Source organism: Anser cygnoides, chromosome 14 (genome assembly GCF_040182565.1).
Source record: "Anser cygnoides isolate HZ-2024a breed goose chromosome 14, Taihu_goose_T2T_genome, whole genome shotgun sequence".
NCBI lineage: Eukaryota > Metazoa > Chordata > Aves > Anseriformes > Anatidae > Anser > Anser cygnoides.
The window spans coordinates 8,552,323-8,573,128 of record NC_089886.1 but is presented as its reverse complement, the minus strand read 5'-3'; the positions used below and the strand labels follow the sequence as shown (position 1 = coordinate 8,573,128).

The 20,806-nt window shown below is 40.0% G+C and overlaps 1 protein-coding gene and 1 long non-coding RNA gene across 9 annotated transcripts in view; one reads left to right on the top strand and one right to left on the bottom strand.

The window, feature by feature from the left end:
* The window catches only part of LOC106032866 (uncharacterized), a 98,985-nt gene that overhangs the window by 16,875 nt on the left and 61,304 nt on the right, over nucleotides 1–20,806 (bottom strand). The gene's annotated exons all lie outside the window — the stretch shown is intronic.
* The window catches only part of EBF1 (EBF transcription factor 1), a 315,044-nt gene that overhangs the window by 291,306 nt on the left and 2,932 nt on the right, over nucleotides 1–20,806 (top strand). For 6 of the 7 annotated variants that reach the window (XM_066977181.1, XM_066977180.1, XM_066977183.1 and 3 more), the window contains one exon: nucleotides 9,531–9,817. In XM_066977181.1, coding sequence (XP_066833282.1) covers nucleotides 9,531–9,802 — 272 coding nt within the window. In that variant the 3' untranslated portion in view covers nucleotides 9,803–9,817. Of the gene's footprint in view, nucleotides 1–9,530; nucleotides 9,818–20,806 lie in introns of those variants that run through there. The other variant, XM_066977182.1, reaches the window with a different exon arrangement.

Sequence of the window (20,806 nt, the reverse complement as noted above, 5' to 3'; positions counted from 1 at the left end):
CCTCATCTGATAACAATAACAAGCTCTGTATCGTAGAGACTTGCACATTTATGTTGGCACTATTGGAAATACTAACGCGAACTGAATCTCTTCTGTGTTCTCAAAGACTAACAAACACCATTCATTTCCTGCAGATTAGTTTCAACCTAACAAGCGTTTTGTTGAGCCCCAAAGAATATTTCATTTATTTAGATAATGCTGATTGCTCACTTACGAGCAGCAACTCATTCAGTAAGGAATACACTGTTATAGCTCTGTATCTTTAAAAAGTTAAAATAATAATAATAATAAAAAAAAAACTCAAAGAGCAACTTGGAGATATTTAATACTCAAAAGACAGCAAGAATGTCATTATGATAAGCGGATCTATTGCTGTGAATAATGGAGAGGGTTTAATCACACAATGGTACAGATACACTTAGAATAAATATTTAACGGTGTGTTTTGCAAAGCTGAAGTGTATTCTAACCCCACATCCAATGATTTGTGCTCAATGCCATCACAGCGCAGGATGTGTATTGCATCATGATGCCAGGAGCAACAAAGCATAAGGGCTACCATAGAATATATGAGACTTGTGTAATAGGATGGACAGAGTTACTCCCTATTGGGAAGAGGCATGGGGCTGTTAACCTGCATGGCCATGATCCCATCACACCATGCAAGAGTGTGGCCACCCACCTCCATCTCTCCAGGTTGCCCACTCGCTCACCTTTTAGGTCAGGTATGCAAAGCTCATGCCAAGGGAATGGGATAAAGCCAGCCTAAGATATGCTAGGGGAAGGCATGTTTCCCTCCTGGGAGAAATGCTCAGCCAAGTTGGAGGGGAGGCATCAAGAGAGAGGTGAAAAAGAGGCATTCGCTGCACTTTCTCTGCTCCAGTGACTCCTGTGCCAGATGCATTGGTCACGGGCCAGTCAGCTGCATTTAGCTGATGGGACTGAGCAGCCAGAGAGAAGCTGCTGGGAGCATCCAGCTGCCAGCACTGCAGAGAGGGAGCAGGAGATGAGGAGTATTATGGGCTCAAAAGGCCTGTTAGCCCCCCCAGTAAATCTGTCTGGTGTTTACCCCTTCCCTGTCCTGCATCTTGAGTTTCCTCTTACTGGAGGCTTGGGTACTCAGCTATAATAACAGCATCATGAGCTTCTAGAAAACATGTACATTATCCACAGAGGTCTTATTACAATGGCACTTAACGAGCCATAAGATTTAGTAAGCAGACAAACTCATTTTGTATGAAAAAATGGAACTGGAAATTGGACTCAAATGGAAACCTCAATGGGAAATTTATGAGTGAGGAAAGCATGGGTGCAAAGGAGTAGAGCCGGGCTAGCATACAACTGGGAACAGAGAGTGATCACAAAGAAAAAGAAAGATATTTAAAAACATAATTGGGAAAAACAGAAGTTAAAAAAATAAAAAGAGAGTGAGCCTACCCTATTTTCTGCAAGGTCTAGCTTTTTTAAAGAGTGAGCATTACTGTTGCTAACACAAGGAATAGGTTTCCCCTGAGCTAGAAAAACATTTTGATTTTTTTTCTTTTTATTAATCATCGGTTGTGTAGGGAGGGGGAAGACCCCTGAGAATTCAATGACAGGAAAAAAAAATGGTTTGTGAAGTCAGACTCAGTTTGCGTACCTAAAAAGCAATATGATTGATTTGCAAAAACCTCTAGCTTCACAAAGTTCTTCCATCTCTAATGAGAACTAACAGCATTTTTGTCCAGCTTCCCTGCAAAATATTGTTCTAGTGCTGAATCCATCAACAAAAATGGCTAAGCATTAGCTTTCTTAATGGCCTCTGGTTTCGCTTGCCAGCAACTGCAGATGGAGTGGGCTAAGCAGGGCTGGGTCTGAAGCGTAGAGGCCTGTTGCAGATCTCAGCTGCATTTTGCTAAATTGGAAGTAAGATTGAATATTGTCTTTTTCGTATATTTTGAACAGAGCTCGTTTTAAAATCACAGGGTGTGTTGCTCTGGTATGGCACAAGTGGCTAAACCTTCCATGATTTAATTAATATAAGTCATTATACAAGTGAATTCAGTGATGAAGTATGACAAACAAAGGAAGAAAAAAGTAAAGAAGGGGGCTAAGTGTAGAGGACTTCTCAGCACTGACAGCAGAAGGTTTTTTTTATGTCTTTTTATCTGTCTCTGTCCTTCAAGTATGTGATTACAATATACCCTCCTTTCTACCTGCCTGCAGGAAAACCCACCCTTCTACCTCCCTCTCCCTGACTGCTAGTGTGTCTACGCAGCACACACCAGGTGATCTCAGCACAAAAGGCATGGTTGGTCCCAGTAACTAACCTAAACAGGCTACGTAGTCTGTATTTTTTGTGATACACGATCTGGGTCATTAAACTCCTCTGCACACTCTTGCACCCTTCACTTTGAAGCAGTGTGATATGGTGATACAGCAATACTAGTCTCACAACCACGCTTGCAGATGAATTTGTTATTTACTAACCTGCAGCCTCAGCAAGAACTAGTAGAAGTAGTCTCATAACAGAACCCCGTTTTCATAATGTTTTTCTACTCTACTTGGAAGATCCCTGAGACTAAGATACTTTAGATCAAGCTTGAAGAAGAAGCAAAAACATAGGGACTGATCTGAGTTTATAACTTCTGGGACCTTGTGAAATCTGCATGTTCAGTCACAGCCCTGCTAATTTTCCTTTTAACTGTGGGCTAAATAAACTTGACTTCTCTTCACCATGCACTGAAACTCCATTTTATTCCAGAACTATATAATGTTCTGCCAGTGACTGCTGGGCAGGTGAGATTGGCAGAATGAATTTAATCTGAGAGCAAGAAACAGTAATTCCAACATCTGCTTCCAGTCAGCACAGAGGTTAATAAATATCCCTCTCAATCTAATACCTAGACATCCTTACTTTACCTTCATCAAAGAGATCATGCACCAAGAAACCATAATAGTAACCTCCCTAGAAATTATTTTCTTATTATGAGAGAACGGTGTTTATGAAGAAACCACATTTCACACACTCAACAACTTCTGGATTATTAAAAAAAAAAAAAAAAAAAGAGTAGGGAGAAAATTATCTTTGAAATATCAATTATAGATGGTTCATTGTCATAGCATTCCTTTCAGAAGGCACTCATGTTTTGCAGTCAGTTTGTTAAGATCTTTTCACACACCTTGTAGAATTTTACAGTGATGACGTAATCACAAAAAGCCACCTTTCAACTGTGAAACACTCCAGAAATCAGTTGGCTTGTAAGAAAGTGAAAGTGGAATTATGCTAAAGATTCACGACATACAGTTGGCACTGTGTCTGTGTTACACAAATAAAAGACAATGAAAGGTTCAAGATAATAGTTCCCAGTAATTACAGAACTGAGTTTCATACCAGCATAGCTCGTATTGCATTCATGGGAAACATAAATAGAGCAACACATCTTAGGAAGTCTCTTTATGCCAAAGTGGTTTTAAGAATTACTGGGATATGATATAAAGGGTTCAGCATCATTCACTTGAGATGAGCTTCAAAGCCCAGCAGTGATGAGTACTGTATCACCTGCAAATGGATGCTGTTAAACTAAACTTCGTACCCTTGAAACTAATAGCACCATTGTGCATTTGACAGGAGCATTTGAAATCATCTAAACCCAAACAATTAAGCAAAGAGAAGAATACATACATATATACACATTTCTGCTACTAAAATATGCAGATATATTTGTTGTTTGCCATACTAAATCAAAAAGTGAAGTATGTTTTCAGTGCTCAGCAGAACAATGTCTTTAACAAAAAGCAGTGTGAAAGTTTGAAAATGCCTATAAAAGAATTGGCAATTGTCATAAGAAAGTGAAAATCCAAAAAACAATTTACAGGGAATCAAAGATAATGTTATTATAATACCACTGACATCTCCTGCACTAAATTTGTTTCTCTAGCACATAAGCTATGTCAAATTTAATATGCTAATATTACTTTCATTATTATATGACTGCTGGGGTAGGAAGCCTATTGAAGTCTTGACAACATACTGCAGGACACACTCTAACAACAAACTATTACATTTTGGTATTATATGTATCATAATAACTGTATAGATCATTTAAATGTCACATCTGCTTGCCTTTGATTTTTTTTTTTTTAAGTCAAATCCTTAAAGAATTTGTAAGAGTTTATGACAAATATATTTTTATTCCTGTCATCTGTGTAAATCTACACCGGTAAAAATAGCATCTGCTCTAGAGAAAGACAGCCACATGCTCACCAACCTTTAGAACAGATCTATATAGTAATAGGAGGTAAAACTTGCTCATTCATTGTTTGAAGTGTTCCTTCTCAGCCCCCAATTGCTAAATATCAAAATTCATAAAGGAGTTCCTGGAACATTGATAAGAAGCTGAGAATCATTCCCTAATTTACAGTGAATTGTGCTAAAATCCACATTGATAGACAGAGTGCTGTAGATCTTCGTAGTTGCTGAAATGTATGCGTACTGGTTGGTACCTATCAAAAGGGAAATTAGAATAAATGAATATTTAAATATTTAAATTTCCTATGACATGTTTGAAGTGCATTTTCAAAGCATTATCATCAGATTTGAGAAACCAGTACTGAATTGGTTACAAACTCCTTGCTGAAGAGTTTCACAAGCCTCCCTTCTCCCCACCTTCTACTCATTAGCAATCAGAATAGCTTTTACATGCAGTAGTGTAATTGTAACCAAACACAGACTGCACTGGCTGCTTCTCTCTAAGTTTCTAAGAATCCCCTTTGGCTGACCTTTAGTAGCCAGTAAAAGATGGTGAAAAGGAGACAAAGGGAAGCAGCACCGAGTTGTAGAGAAGAAAGGGGATATTGAATATGCTGCATTGCTTTCTCCAGAGGGCTAAATGTCAGAGATATGTGCAAGAGTAAACACTATGTCTAATAAGAATGTATGTATATATATATATTTATTTTTTTGTAGAGGTAACTAAATGTATCTAACACACCGAAATGTGAGTGTCATATATAGTTATGTGTTTTCATGCAAGTATTTTCCGTATACACCTATATGTGTGTGTTTGTAATTCAGTTTAACATGAAGAATACACTGAATTAAAAGTACATGTACAACCACATGAGTGGTTCTGTTCTGTGAAGCACAATTAAAAGTGTCCTCATGAACTGGCAACCTGAGCATGGCAGAATCTAAACATCCGCCTATGTTTAACAGTTTCTTAATATCATGATAAACTTCCACAACATCCCCTTAGGCTCATAAAAAATAAAAGAAAAAGAAAAAAAAAAAGAGTAATCATCAGTAAAGAGAAGAAATCAAATTTCACACTGAATACTTTTCACTGCTTATCTTACAAAATTATTATTATTTGCTTTCTTAGTTACTTCTATTCATCAGGGTGATGTGTGCAGATTGTGAGGATGCCAAACATTCTCCGAAAACTGACGAGTAAGCAAAAAAAGAGCTGCTCTTTAAACCCTTCACAGTTTATAGCCACATTTACATAACATTAAATAAGTCAACAAAGGCATCATTAGCTCCCATTAAAATATGAGCGAAGAAATTTAAACGAACAAGACAAGCTAATTGGTAAGTAATGTTGTGTATCAAAAATTATGACTATAAGATTCTAAAGTTAATGAGAAGCCCTACAACTGTGTTTACTAAATATTACAAAATTAAATTAAAGGTGAACATGGAGAGCCAGGGAAGTTTTCTTGCTGTCCTTTGGGCTAAGAATTGTGAAGGTTACTTCTGTTTCTCCATGGAGTTGAGAGTCTCCAAAGCCACCAGCACATCATTTGATCCCTGTCCATTGAGCAGGTTAGACCTCTTCTTGCTGAACAGCACAATTTCCTACTGAGACAGCAATGTGAGCAGCGATTCCAAAAAGGAGGATTAGATACAGGCCTTTTGTGAGTCATTTCCTCCAGGTATATAAAACTGGTTAAAACTACCAGAAGTAGATCAAATTCTTCCCAGTGAGGCCTTAAAACCTGATATGATGTGTGTCAGTGCAGGAACCAAACCAAGATGCCGGTGTCTGGCCAGCACATCACCACCACCATGGCAGACATGGGCATGGGTACCTCTCAGCAGCTTGGAGCCTGGCTTCTCATGAGGTACTACAAGCAGTGCAGCTTCAAGTATAAATCAAAGACCATCATTATGAAATGTTTACTGTGCTGTAGAATAGGAAGACGAGGGAAACCTCCTCACCGACACGTAGTGTGACAACCACAAACCTATTTCTGCTGCCAGAGCTGGGGCTGGACCAGCTCTGCCATCGCCACATCCAGCACTTGGCTAACAGGAGCACTTTGCTGCTGCTTTTACCTATATCCACAGAGTGCCCAGGACTCTTCTACCCTTTCTGTGTTGCAGACCACCAGCAGCTCACGCTTACTGACAACAGTTTGCTTTCACCAATCTTTAGTCCGTGAAGCCCCATCAGTTCATGGCTACATGCTGAAAACCGGTCCTGATTTTGCTTTTATCTTTATCCCTACTAAAAAACATTTCCAATTGCTGCATTTCATCTGTGCTCTACTCCCTTCCAAAAGATAGAAGCCATTGCGTGGAGATACGATCCTGCAGTGCCATTAATGACCATAATTATATTGCCACATTACACTGTCCCTCTTGCTAATTGGTCATTCATTTGCCATTGTGCATGAAATCACAGGTGTTAATGCCTTCGTGATGCTTATCTGAATTTGCCACATAGAATCAATTCCCTTCTGCTTCATTTCTCAGACCAGCGGGATCAGTGTGTGTTTAAAAGGGGAGCACAGGACTATCTCATGTCCTATCTCATATGCCCAGATGTGTGGGAATGGTTTTCAGTAACACCATACAATTAGATTTGTATCACATTCTCAAGCACACAGAACTGTTACAAATGCACCCATTGATCTTTTCTTATAGGGAAATTTTAGAGATGTTGACTGAAAGTCTAGAATTTATTTTTTTAAATCTACTTTAATTGCAATTGTAATTGTATTGTTTTAAATAGATGTGCTAGCATATTTGGCAGTGAGGGAAGTTTTGAAAGAAATAAGAATCTCATCGTGTTGGAATGCAACTAATTGTTCTACCATAATTCAATGCAACCTTATAAACCATGTGAGACAAAGCTGACATTCACTGGTTCTGGACAGCAGCTTGTTGCAAACTAGCTTTAACCAAACACTACAATGTGTGCAAACATATGATCAAGAGAAACCCCTGAATTCACACGACAGAATTTTTGGTTCACTGAAAGCCAGAGCAGTCTTGCAGGTACTTCATGTTAGCTCATAGATTTACAATGACAATGTTTTCTCTGCCATCTTGAAATCTCCCTTGATTTATTGCCCTTTCCACTAGTTTATATTCATCCAATCAAGGAACAAAAACAAAACAGGGGGCATCAGTAAAAAATCAGGTATGAAGCATTATGTATGCATCAAGGATGTGTGCAAGAAAAATTGTTCACAAGCAGTATGTCATCCTGAATCAGGAAAGTACTTCAGTAGGAGATTAACTCAAAGCATGTGCTCGTTTACCACAGTGGGACTCAAGTACATGCTCAAATTCAGCACTTTTTTATGCGTTCCCCTGAGTAGGGATAATTTCCTGATATAGGAAATACATGCTGATTTTTCTCCCTTAGGATAATTGAAAAACATTTATGTAAATTCCAGTTTGTTTCAGATATGGGGGGAAAAAGAAAACTGAAACTCAGCTAACTGTTTTCTCTAACCAGTTCGCCAGAAAATCTGTCCCAGTCCATGACCAGAAAAAGATTTTCCTTCATGCTCTATTATGAGCAACCTAATGCAATTTCAAAGTTGGCTCTGCTTTGAGCAGGGGAGGAGGGGAGCTGGACCAGAGACTCCAGATGTCCCTTCCAACCTCAGTGATGCATTGATTTCTCCGTGTTGGATCCTCTATACATGATGATGACTTAAGTCACAACTAAACTCATTTCAGAAAAGCATGGTAAGGAGTAAGATGATAAATATATTAACACATAAATAAATACAGCTTTGTTTGGATGAGAACTGGATACGGGACGGCATAACAAAGCACAGGGAAAGTAACTTTTACATTACCCAGCTGCTCTTACAATAATATACAGAAACTCTGTGAATCATTTCATGGTTTATTAAATGAAATTTTGTTTGCAACTGGTGAGTTAGGAAAATAAACGTCCATGTTTGTTTTCATTTTACTTTTCCTTCGTTTGTCCAGATCTTCACAGCCTTGTGTGCCAGCATTGTCCTCTGGGGCTCATTAAAAAGCCCAGTGTTTGCTACTCTGATTGTCCAGGGAAATCAGCAACAGATTGCCATTAACCCCATGAGGCCAAGAGCTAGAAATTCTTGATACATTCCCTGTTGTGGCCAATAAGATCCATTGGAACCATTGGAGCCAAAGGGTTAATTTTATCTCTCCTATAGCTGCTGTCAGACCTCCAGTAAAACAGTGTGTGACCACTACGGGGTACTGACCACTTAATACAGCAGTACCTGCCAAAATTGGCTTAAGACTGAGTGAGATCAAGGGGCAGAAAAATACTGTCTTTTCTAAAGCACATTGTATTACCAGTGTTTACTTACAGTTCTCTCCTGGGTCAAATGCTTATTCTTAGGAAAATGGTCTTGCTTCTTATAGACTCAGCTCCACAGGAGAAAGCAAGTTATAACCTTGTCTGAAGATGATATCCTTTTTTTTTTTTTTTTTTCCACATCACATTATGAATTTTTGCAGATGTCATTAGTAGCGACTACCAAGGATATTTCTTAACCTGAAGATGTGTTGCCACTAGGTTATTGCTACCATTAATTCAAGCTTTTAAAAAAGCTGAAAAAAATTTTGATTTTCTCCCTGAAACACACGAAACATCATGTCATCATGCAACTGCCACAGCCCTGGTTCACACATAATGGGACTCTGTTGATGTCCCTTCTCTGAGCCTTTAGGGTTACGTGTTTCTCCCTGGAAGCCATCATTTCTGTGTCCTGCACTGACTTCCAAGGTGCTTGTAGCAGTACCAGCAAAGCAGTACACAGGCTCTCTGATGTTTCTAGTTTATCCATGCTGAATAGACAGGATTGACACTAGAAAGTGTGCCCAAAGTTGGCTTGGTGGCTGACGGACCCAGGCATGCTCATCCCTTGGGAAGGGTGTCCCCATGCTGCTGCCTGCCCTCCCGAGCCACTGTCCTAGGGCTGTGGCCAGGACTGCCCAATGTGCTCATGTGCTTCACCTGGCAAATCTCAGCTCCCGTGGGAGGCCTTTGGTACAAAGATTCAAAACAGACTGCGGGAAGGGATGCCGTGGGCTGACAGGTCCATGCTGAAAATGGTTGGGATGTGAAAAACTACCATCAGGCTGTAGCTTTGCTCTCCTCTGTACAGTGCTATGCAAAATCGTTGGTGATGATGACATTGATAGCCCTGAGGACCCAGTGTCTGGTTTTAGATATCAAATTGCCCTAGATTTTATCAAAACCCCTATTTTGGGCCAAAGACGCTGACATAAACTTCCATCTGTCTTCATAGGCTTTTGTGTCGGCACTCAGATGAAGCCTGGGCAAAGAACCAGCACAACCCAGGGGTCAGAAGTGGGCTGGCTCCGTACATGCCAAGAGAGTGGTGAGCTCTGCTTTTCTGTCCTTCCTCTCCCTGTCCTTTCCCCACATCAGGACCTGGGGTGTATTAACACTTGCCAACCTCTCAGGTTCTGTGAAACCTCAGTCCTTTACGGTCTTCATAGTGCTTTGAAACCTGTACCTGGGAAGTGCTGCAGAAATGCAAAGCATCCCTATGGATGACCTTATCACTGGGAAAGGAATCTTAAATCCGATCCATTTGTATGACTCCCGGAGAGCCACTGTTGCATTATTCATGACAGTCTCCTCTTCTTCAGAAGGCTAATATTACTTCCCTCCCCCCTCCGCCCCCATACAGCATTCATAATATGAATTTTATATTCTGAACTAAACCACACGGTCCTTTGTAGTGGTCAGTAATAGGATTCCTACCCGTACTTAGCAGAGTCCACATCAGAGAGAGCACAATCAGCCACCCCAGGAGAAGAGTTCCCAAGATCTCCTCTTACAAGGCATTGTAAAAGTTATAAATAGATTACTCTCTCTCCCTTTGTACCTTCCGGCCCTTTTCCTACACCAAGGGAACATATTTGTCACTAGGACACACAATACGCACTTAGATGTTTGACATCTCTGCCCTCATCAGATGGGCCATACAGAATTTTTCAACAAGATAGAAAATGTGAAATGTTTGGGATGCAGTTACAAGTTTGAGAGCGATTAAAAGACTGTTAAGAAGAATTAGCCATGGCAGCTTACTTGGTAGTTTGTTATGGCTCCCATTTTCTAATACATCATATTCTTTTATTCCTCTAATTACTTTTTTTGTGTGAAAGACAATTCCCAGGGAACGAACACTTCATTTCTTTGAACCACTGCCAACAATATGCACCACAATTGCTGAAAGCAAAAGAGAGGATCTGGCATATCTATTAAAGCTCTGCAAAGACATACTTTTTTTCTTTTTAACCTTGGTTTTCCCTTAATACCAGCATTGAATAAATGAATTGCATTCCCTGTTTCCCCCCCTTTCCTCACAACTTCTATTTCTGTTTTCAGGTTGTTTTTGCTTTTTTTTTTTTTAAAGTCAAGTCTTGATGGGTAATTATTACATCTCATGTGTCTTCTGTCTCTGCCTTGTATTAAAAAATAGCAGCTAAGAAAACAAGTCTAAATTAACAATCTACTTTGTAGAAAGTGATTTTAAAGGCATTAGTACAGCACTGCTTCCACCTCACTCTCCATCTGCAGTGTCCTTCTAAATATCCTTTTAGCGCAAGCTGTATTAGCTCACCTTGAGAGGAATGAAACCTTTTTTTCAAAGGCAATTCACAACCAAATTTTCTCTGATTTCAAACACTTATCTTCCACCTTCATATCTATAGCAGTGATCCAAGCCAGCCAACTTTCAAAACACAGAAATTTTGGACTTTTTTCTCTGTCTCCTCATTAACAAGAAAAGCACTTACATCGATACATCTGTACAAATGGGTAATGGGTGCTAACAAAGTACTTTAAAAATACACAGCTTCCAGAAGGGATGTTGCAGTTCTTGTTTGCAGGCTTATTCCCAGTTCTGCATACTGGGCACTAAGATATCCCCAGGTGTTCTTGATGGAAAATGTTTACCTGACATCTGCAGACATCAGAAATTCCTCACTTCCTTATGGAAATATTCTGGAATTCTGGGTGTCAGGTGGGGTGATATGTGAGGTTGATCCAACCTGACAAGTCTTATTTGTTCATCAAGCACAACCAGAAAAGACAATCCTAATCCTTTCCTAGAATTAGAGTTTTCAGGAGGTTTTTTTTTGTTTGGTTGGTTGGTTTTGTTTGGTTTTGTTTGTTGTTTTTGTTTGTTTTTCTTACTGAAAATAACATAAGCGAGTGCCTGTTGATCACATATGACTTACTAATCATTCAGCAAATACTCATTTTTCCAGGCAAAATACAGGCTACATTCTTTCAAGAATTTTGCTTGTGGAACTCCCACTGGGAGGTCTTTAGGGAAGGGACCAAGTGAATAACATTCAAATAAAGGACCGTGCTCCATTAGGAGGAAACTTTTTCAGCTGAAATCTTACCCAGGACCTTGAGAGGTTGCTATGTGGGAACTCTCATTACAATCTCAAACCAGCAGCTACTGGTGAAAATGGAAGCTACTGTTTACTCAGAATGAGGGATATCTTTGTGTCCACAGTCATGTGCTGAAAAAAAACCTACTTAGCTGTTAGTTGATCTTACAGCATCCTGATGCTTTGGAAAATGGGGGCGGAGGGGAGGGAGCTGACAAGTTTTTGTAGTTCAATATTGGTTCAATGCAGTCATAAGAAAAGACATGATCATATCATACATTTCTGGCTGGTTTAGATATCTAATTTATGTGCTTTGAATAAACAACCTGGAGATGCATTTGTTCCCATATTGACTTCATAAGTAACTTTGTCATCTAACTTTGGTCTCTGACTGCCTGAAATAGATTAGTGTGAATATATACCCATAAACTGCATTTTCCATGCAACTAAATACACTAGAAGAGATGTCTGTAATGGTGTTTTACTATGTTCAGAAAAGAAAGTCTCAAGATTTCTGTATTTCTTTCTATTCCTCTGCCTTATAGCATTAAAGAGAGCCAAATCTTGAAAGCCAGGCACTCAATTTGCAGTGTGAATTATCTAACATGGTAATGACTTGATTTGTGCACACAAAAACTGTTTGTATATTCACATTCTATTGTCTGAGCATGCAAATGATGTGCACACAGATTCAGTAGCTGGATGGAGACTTCCTGGAAAATGAAGTCCTTAAATTCAATTGCTGTTGGCACAAACAGCAAAACAAAGCAACACAAACAACTATCTCTATGACTCTGGTGAGTGTAAAGTGATACAAATCACTGTTCCCAGTTATGTTTTAGCAGATATTCAACAGAATGCACTGCTCTCATTTCCTTGATGCTGGAAACCAGCTCCAACATTACCCTCAAAATAGCCCATCATTCTTTGCAGATTTGTGCATTTGCTATTTTTGGATCTTGAGGCTATTTTGGAAAAGACAGAACTACTGGCACCAATTCAGTCACTCATTCAACAAATGTTTTCTTCACCACCACTACATATATGCTATGCACCTCTCTTACAGCAAATGTAAGTACCATGGAGGTGTGTCAAAACAGTAGAGAAATCCCAGATTCTACAGCACAATCCATGCCAGTCCCATCCAGGGTGATACCGAGCAGCCCAGTGGCTGCAATAAATCATGCCAGCTGGACAGAGTCCCTTGCTGGTCTTCTGCCAGCTGAGACATGGCAGAAACCAGTTGCTCCCCGCAACAGACACTATTAATTTGAGGCTGAGAGGTAATAATCTCCCTGTAAAGTGGGTAATGCTGTCCTCAGAACCCACTGCTCTAGGTGAGGTCTCAGCAGCTCCTTTTCAACCAGAACCCAGCTCCTCTGGGGTCAGGTGAGCAGTGCAAAAAGCTCTGGGATCTCATTTACAGACAGGGTCTTAACTTTTAATTAGTGGAGTTGGATGTTGTGCCACAATGGGTGTCTAAGCAGACACCAGTCTGGTGCCATAGAGAACAACACCTTGGAAATACCAGGGCCTGGCAAATATTAAAACCAGGAAACCAACAAGGATGAGAAGTTTCTCAGCAGAGAGAAAAAATATCACCTTAGACTCCTTGAGTTAGTATTTTATTTCTGGATTGAGTCGTATGTCTTTAATTCAAGTAGTGAAATATTTTACTCATCTCTTTATATGGATGAATTAAATTATTTTTGGCAGAAGATGTAAAATATGTTGGATAGCCCTGCACTGTTTTAACATATGTTACTGCAATAATTCAGGCATTATGAAAAATGTTGTTAATACTATGGTATTGTCCTACTTACTACCAATTTAGTAAATTGTTCCAGAAATAGATTTTTTTCAGGAAAATTATTTAAATATGATGCCAAAAATGTGCATCTTCCGTGGGATCCAGTCTGCAAGGAAATATATACCCATCTGAAATTGCCCAGGGCCCTCTCATATCCATTGTTTGCCCATGTAATATGTTTCCCTTTTATCACGATGTGTTTTTTTTGTTTGGTTGGTTTTTTTTTTTTTTGTTTTGTTTTTTGTTTTTTTCTCTATCCTTCATAAGAGAGAGGGGGGAAAAAATGATACAGGGCTCATTTCGAAATCCATGAAAGTTGGATACTCCCAAAATTCCAACAAGATTACAGAGAAATCTCATCTGGTAAATATTACGTTCTGTTTTTGTCTTTGCTTAAGCTTTTACACAACTTGACAGCTTGTGGTATTGTGCCACATTTCAAAGTTAAGGTTTACAAACATCTGGCTTGGGTTCAACATTCCTCTCCATATGGACCACAGTGTCTCCAGCATACATTGTTTGCCTGTACAGAGTGAGGTAGAAAAATAAGATTTCCTAGAGAATTGTGGAAACCTCAATAAGCAGTCCCACTTTCATGATTCATTGACAACAGCCTTGATTTTAGTGCATCTTCATGAAAAATAGCTTTTGTTCTGTTAAGAGGACATTAATATTGGGCAAGAATTTTTTTTTTTCATCCATGAAGATAATCAGAGTTTTAGAAAAAAAAGATGTATCCTGAATTGAGATGAAAGTCTAACATGACAATTGCTGTGAGTGGGATAAAAGTTAAGGCCAAGTGAAACATTTTGTCTCAAATTGTTCTAAAATATTTAATTCAATTATTACTTTTTTAGAGTCATTGAGTGACCTTTTGAAACAAAAAAAAGTCAGAAACAATTTATTTTTTTCATTTGGAAAATATTGGAAGAAGGCACTTTGTTAATTTCAAATGTGTAAAAAAATATAGTTAACAGTTAAAGTCACCTTCTTTACAGCAAAAAATAGTAGTTTCAATGAATCCACATTTCCAACAATTCAGTTGTAGCAATTTCATCAACATTTTTTTGAATGTAGTTGTAGTATGAAAGTATGCTGATGGAAATGTATTTATTCCCCATAACCATGGTGTATCTTATGCTTTGGATCAATAGATGGATTTTTCCTACTACATCAATGAAGTAGGTATATTTCAAAAAAATACCTAGGCCATTTGTACAACCCTACACTGTTCTAGAATTTGAATGCCTTACTACTACATGGCCACGATTCAATGAGGTGAAGAAGTCACTGAGGTGGATAAATAGTGCTTTCCTTTGGGTCGTACAGTAAGATTCTGACTGAGCAGAAAGCATCAGCCAGGTTTCCAAATTTCTGAACCATCACTGGTGGTATAGAAAGGAAGGCTCCCAGGTTGCTCTCATCAATAAGCGCTCACTGATGAAAAAACTAGCTTGATATTTGGGTTTTGTATTATGCTGAAATGAAGATCCTAAAATTTCAAAATTGTAAACATGAAAGGACATACTGCATTCCATCCCAAAGTGCTCCTGCAGGGCAATGGGTACCTGTGTACCCCAGGGACCTGACCACCAGGACAGTCTCCCTGTTGGTTTGCTGTAGGGCTGAGGTTCTTGGAAACCTTTCCAGGGGAGCTGACAAGTAACCAGGAGCTTGGGGACACCACACAGTCTCTTCATAACCTCCTGTCTGGGATGAGTCCCTAAATTATTTATAAAACTGTTTTTAATTGGAGTTTTTCAGTACAGACTTTCTTCTGCAAGGTACGGTGGCAGATTACCAGCTGTGGTAAACACAGATCTGTGTTTTTGATGCCTTGTCTTGGAAAACCTCTAAACTGCTGGGAAGGATCACTGTATACACAACCTGTTTCTTCAGGTACACATTTCTTTAAAGGAAGGAGTTTGGATTAACAGGGAACTGAGACCTGGATTTCCCAGTTTATATTCTCGTGCCTGCTGCAAGTGCACTGTATGATCATTACCAAATTCTTTAACCTCTCAGAGCCCGTATACCATCTCCTAGAGGGGGATATTCTGACTTTAAACTTCTGAGGATTAATCTGTGCAAAATAATTTTACAGGCTTTGATAAAATTTGACATTAAAAAAAAAGGAAAAAAAAATATTTCCTTGCAAATTCAGCAGCATGCCTGCACTGTCTGGGCACACAGATAGGGGCTGGGACAAGAGTTATATGTACTGTGGAAATAGTCATTCTTTATTCATTTTAAAAGGTCAACACAGCTTGCCAGCATATCACTGCTGCAGCTGTTGCAGAGCTTGTTATGGCATTAGGCTGACTCGGAATGATTTCCTTCCAAAGCGTTCTGGCATGGAGCACAACCCAACTCATACCCGAAGCGAGGAAACCATTACTGATGGTGTTGATGACAAGAAAGCATCCAGGAGAGCCAAGCCAGAGATCTGTGTGGACTGGAAGCTAAAGGATGGGTTGGGGGAAAAGGAGACATGAACCCCTTCTATGTCTGATCTGGCAGCGCTTCTTTTCCACCACAAAACTAACATACAATAGGCTAGAACACCTGCTACTAATTTGGGTGCGTGCAAGCGCTAGTCATACAAAATCTTTTGAGTTGTTTCTAGCTAACAATTTTGTTTTCTGATGGGAATGATCACAAAAACTTACATGCTGTGAAGCCTTTGGCGCAGTGCAATTGCTGGGCTTGGACTGCTGATGGACAAGGAGCTATTCTTTCTTTCCTTCTCTTTTCTTTCCTCCCCCCACCCACCCTTTTTTTTTTTTTTTTTTTTTTTGATCTATGGGTGGAACCCCCATAATTGTCAAAGGGAATTTCATACACCCTCTGATGACAGATTGAGTCCTTGCAAGAATGTATCATTAAAACAAAAGCAAAAAAAAAAAAAATAAAAAATTGGTCTTCTAGCATTTCAAATGGGACTAAAGAGAAACCTCCCTAGAAGGTCTTTCTAAAGCATTGTTCTAGTGACATTGCTCTGTCTCCCCTTCTCAAGAGTGGGAAAAGAATATCTTCTCCAAAGGAGATTCTTTCTGCAGCCAAAATAACCCCCGTGCTGTCCCAGAGAGACCATCCTGAATGGTCCATTGTTTGAGCTCTCCCCATATACAGATCTCCTATCTGGAAAAGCATCTGCAGCTTCAGACAGCACCTCTCTGGATCATACTTCTCTCTCAATTCCAGCTGTTTCAAAGGAACATGCAAACTGCTTACGACAGTTCAGGCCCTATCTTCAAATCTGAAATTATTAAGGGCGGAAGGGACCATAGTGATTACCTGACCTGTTATCCGACGTGACTTGCCGTATTGCACATCCCACATATGCAGTCAGCAATCCAGGCACTTAAACCAGGAAGCTAGTGGTTCAGCAAACATGACCAGGAAAGCCTCTATGGGCAGGACTAACTCAACGTAACTTAAAGTTCAACTATCTAGAAGTCAGCTACCTAAATTAGCCACTAAGTCTCCTTCAGCAGCCCGTGGAGGAAAGCAGGTACCTCTGCACAGATTCCAGAAGATCTCAAGACAGATTGGCTGGATTGACTCTGAAGGTGCTTCTCTCACTGCTTGCTTTTGTAGGGTAAGGGACATGTAGCTTACTATGAACACAAACTTTTAAAGGGCTAAAATGAGATCAATATCTCCCACATCCCACGGGAATAGGTTCTAGCAGTGGGTTACCCTCACTGCCAATATTTCATATCTAATTTCCATGCTGAAATTCCCTTCTCTGGGGTTTGCAGCCTACCTTTTGTGAAAAATAAAGGTTGTCTCTGGTGTCAGAAAAAAGGATTTACATGTCTGGTGTTTAAAATGCCAATTTTAAGGATCTATGCTTTAAGCCTAGACTGGACGGCTTTATAGTTTCACTTGAATTTTCAGGTTTGCTATACAAGCACACTTCCATTTTTGCTCCTTTATTTTCTTGACACAAGAGCACATGGAAATACAAGAGCAGACTCCAATAGACTCCCAATTGCAATGAGTGACATAAACCAGGGATCTCAGCAGACATTAGACAGACCCACAGGCATAGTTAAGTGGAAGCAAATCTTTCTACTGCAACCCTAATTACATATAAGAGGCAGATAAACAATACATAGCACACCTATTTAGGTGTACTGCAACTAACCATTACTAGGCTGGCTATGACAGATTACATCTTCACATAGGTTATGCTTAATGAAAATTTCTTTTCAGCCATAAAAAGCTTTGAGCCCACGCAAATGCTCCTAAACAGCTCTATAGGATTAACTGTATGTATTTATATATGTATGTTTGTACGTGGACACACATCTAATGGTGGGTGTGTGTTGGAGAGGGGACCAATTGTTCGTTACCATTCTTTTGATGCCACATTTACTTCAGATTTGACAGAGAAGTGCTACATTTGTAAGTGTCTGTTTTCAGAATTCCCTTGTTTGGGATGCCTTTAAAATATTAAAATCACAGAATCATTTAGGTTGGAAAAGACCAGGAAGATTATTAAGTCCAACCATCATTTTCAATGCAAATATTATAGTTCAAAAGGATGATAGGAAATCCTCTTACTTTCTCTCAATGGAGAATCTATTTATTTATTTATTTATTTATTTGTGACGATCCATACAACTGGAGCACACACTATTAAAACTGTTGAGACAACTGCTATAGAATGGATCAACGCCACTGAAAGCTGGGAGGGGATGGTTGATGAATTCCCAGCACCTAAGTAACCTATTTTGTTACAAAGAGGAGCAACTCCCAGGCCCTTAAAGCATGGTTGAGCCTGCTGGTAGAGAAGCAGAGGAAGTTGCAACCAGGCATGAACATGTTGTCCCTGCGATGGAAAGCTTCGCTGTCTGCCCTTGAATGTTTGTAACCAGCTGCTTTCTCCACTCTTCAGGGGCATTGTCATTTACCGAAAGACTTGTCTGCTTGCCATGAGTGTCAGGTGCCTGAGGGATGGCCTGTTTGCACAAAATATCGAGAGGCTGCCCTTCATAAAAATGAACAAATACTTTCTAACCTGCAGAGGGGGAGATTCACAGGAGATTCCATCAAGCAATTTGTCTGAGAGTGAGATGCATTCAACGTAGATTCTTCTGTAATGAGGAGGAGTTTTCAAAGAAAATGTAAAACAATATGCCTGCAATACGGTTGCAGATAGCTATTTATTCCTGGAGTGTGGGGGCACAAAGTGGGTATAACATTTTAGGATTACCTAGGAATCAAAGGGCTGGTTTTGCCACGATTCCTCCCACACGCAGTACCTCACTCTGCTAGCGTAGACTTGAAAAAGCGTCTGCTTCTCAGCTGTAGCTGGGGAGCCAGCCTCCCTGGTGAGCACGGGCTAAAAAAGCAGAGCATCACAATGTGCTAAGTTCCCAAATGACAGATTCCGACATGTTCTTTGCTTAAAGGATTGTGCAACACCCTGGTTGTGTCTATGCTTGTATTTCAGTTTGGTGGAACAGTGGCACTCTGAAGTGAATTTTTTGCTCATCCCCATGTATCATACATTGCTTTTAAAAACAAAACAAACAAAAAAAAAAAAAAAAAAACAGACACAAAGTGGTTCATCCACGTGCGAGATCCCTTTTGGAGGAAACTGTATGAGAAGCTTCAGTCCAGGTACGTGCCAAATGTGGCTACTTCTTGTGGAGCATAAAGTCCAAATTAATGACTGGTCCTTCAAATTTCTTTAAACCATATGTGCAGTGAGGATACCCAACCCAGCCTAAATTTAATCCAGGGTAAAATGTTGACTGTAATGCAATGGAGATGTAGAGGCATCATCATTATCTGCTTTGAGGTACTAACCTATCTCAGTATCCAGAATTAATTCTTAATGTAGAAAGAACCTACACTTACCCCAACACTGGTATAAGGAAAGGCTCGTCACTTCCTTTCCCCATGAATCCCACTTCTGAATATTTTAATAGACCATCTAGCAATTAATCTTATTTATTTATTTTAAGATTTGCTTTATGAAACTGATAAGAGTCCTGGATTTGAGGTTTTGCCCTTGGCAGCTTTGTGTCATCAGATCTGCTAGTGGCCCACATCAAAAGCAAGTCAGATGCACTCACTGTGGCTAGCTTGACAGCTTGGATTGGTGCTTAACCAGTAAAAAATAGGGAAGGTGGAACCAAAATATGGTAACATCCAGTCTCAACCACCTGCTTGTCCTCTTAAGCAGGTAAGAGTGAGGGGATACAGTTTGGAGATGCTCATTTGGAGATGCAATGGCTGCTTAGGTATGGAAGTGCCTCTTTTTCCTCATGCCCTGTGTGGGAGCTGAGCTGGTGCACATTTTAAAATCTAGCAAACACTCAGAAGTAGAAGGCAAAGGCAAGGCCTGTTCTGCAGGAGTCTGGAGCTGGCATCTCCGAGCACCTAAGTGCCAGCTGCCAGATAGTTTTGTTTTTATTAGGTTGACAGCTACACATGGGTGGGTGCCAACTTTTGTTCATTATATTTCACATTTTATAGCTTTGGTTTAGGTTTGGAAAGCTGTCGGCATTTGGAACGACAGCAGCCCTTGCCCCTGAGGGACAGTCAAGGCTTTTTTTCCCCTTCCCTTTTTAACTTCTCTCTCTTCCATGACAGCTGCACTTTCTACTGGTGCTTGTTGGCTGCTCTCCTCTCAGCCCCCCCCAGGGCTCTGCTCCTTCCTTGCAGCTCTGTGTTTAAGTCACGTCACGAGCAATGTTTAGCTTTGCTGCAACAACTCCACAGCAAACAAACTGAGCTCAAACAGATTGGAAACGCAGCATTTTGATAACACCCCACACATGACATTGCAGCCCCAACAAGCTGTCCTTCAAACCGACCTGCCAGCTGACCCAAGCGGTAGATAGGGATCAATCTAGCAAGGTTGTTAGCCTCCACAATGAGGCAGCTTCAAAGGAAATATATGAGTTTCAGCAGCTTGGCCAACTGTGTCATTCAAAGCTGCAATGGGGACGTTTCACAAAAGGGCCAGCTATCTGCCAGACACTGTCAGCACCGATCGGCTGAGACATGTTTGTAAAGGAATAAAGGGGCCTTACGTTACCTGGGAAGTTCGTTTAGCCAGGGAATCCCGTGGTAGGGATTGATTTCATTGTTTGACTGCGAAAATGTGCCCAGTGGAGCTCAGGATCACACCTGTAACTTTCTAAGTGTCAGACATTAATTTAAAAGAAAGCATTAGCTTGCAGATCCTCTTTGCATTTTTCACTAACAAGCTGCTTGTAAATTAGCCTACTTTGTTGTTCACAGGGACTTTCCAAAGGATAAACCTTATTTCTTCATCAGCTACCTGTTCAGGAATACTTTGCTCTAATTTTTGTGTCT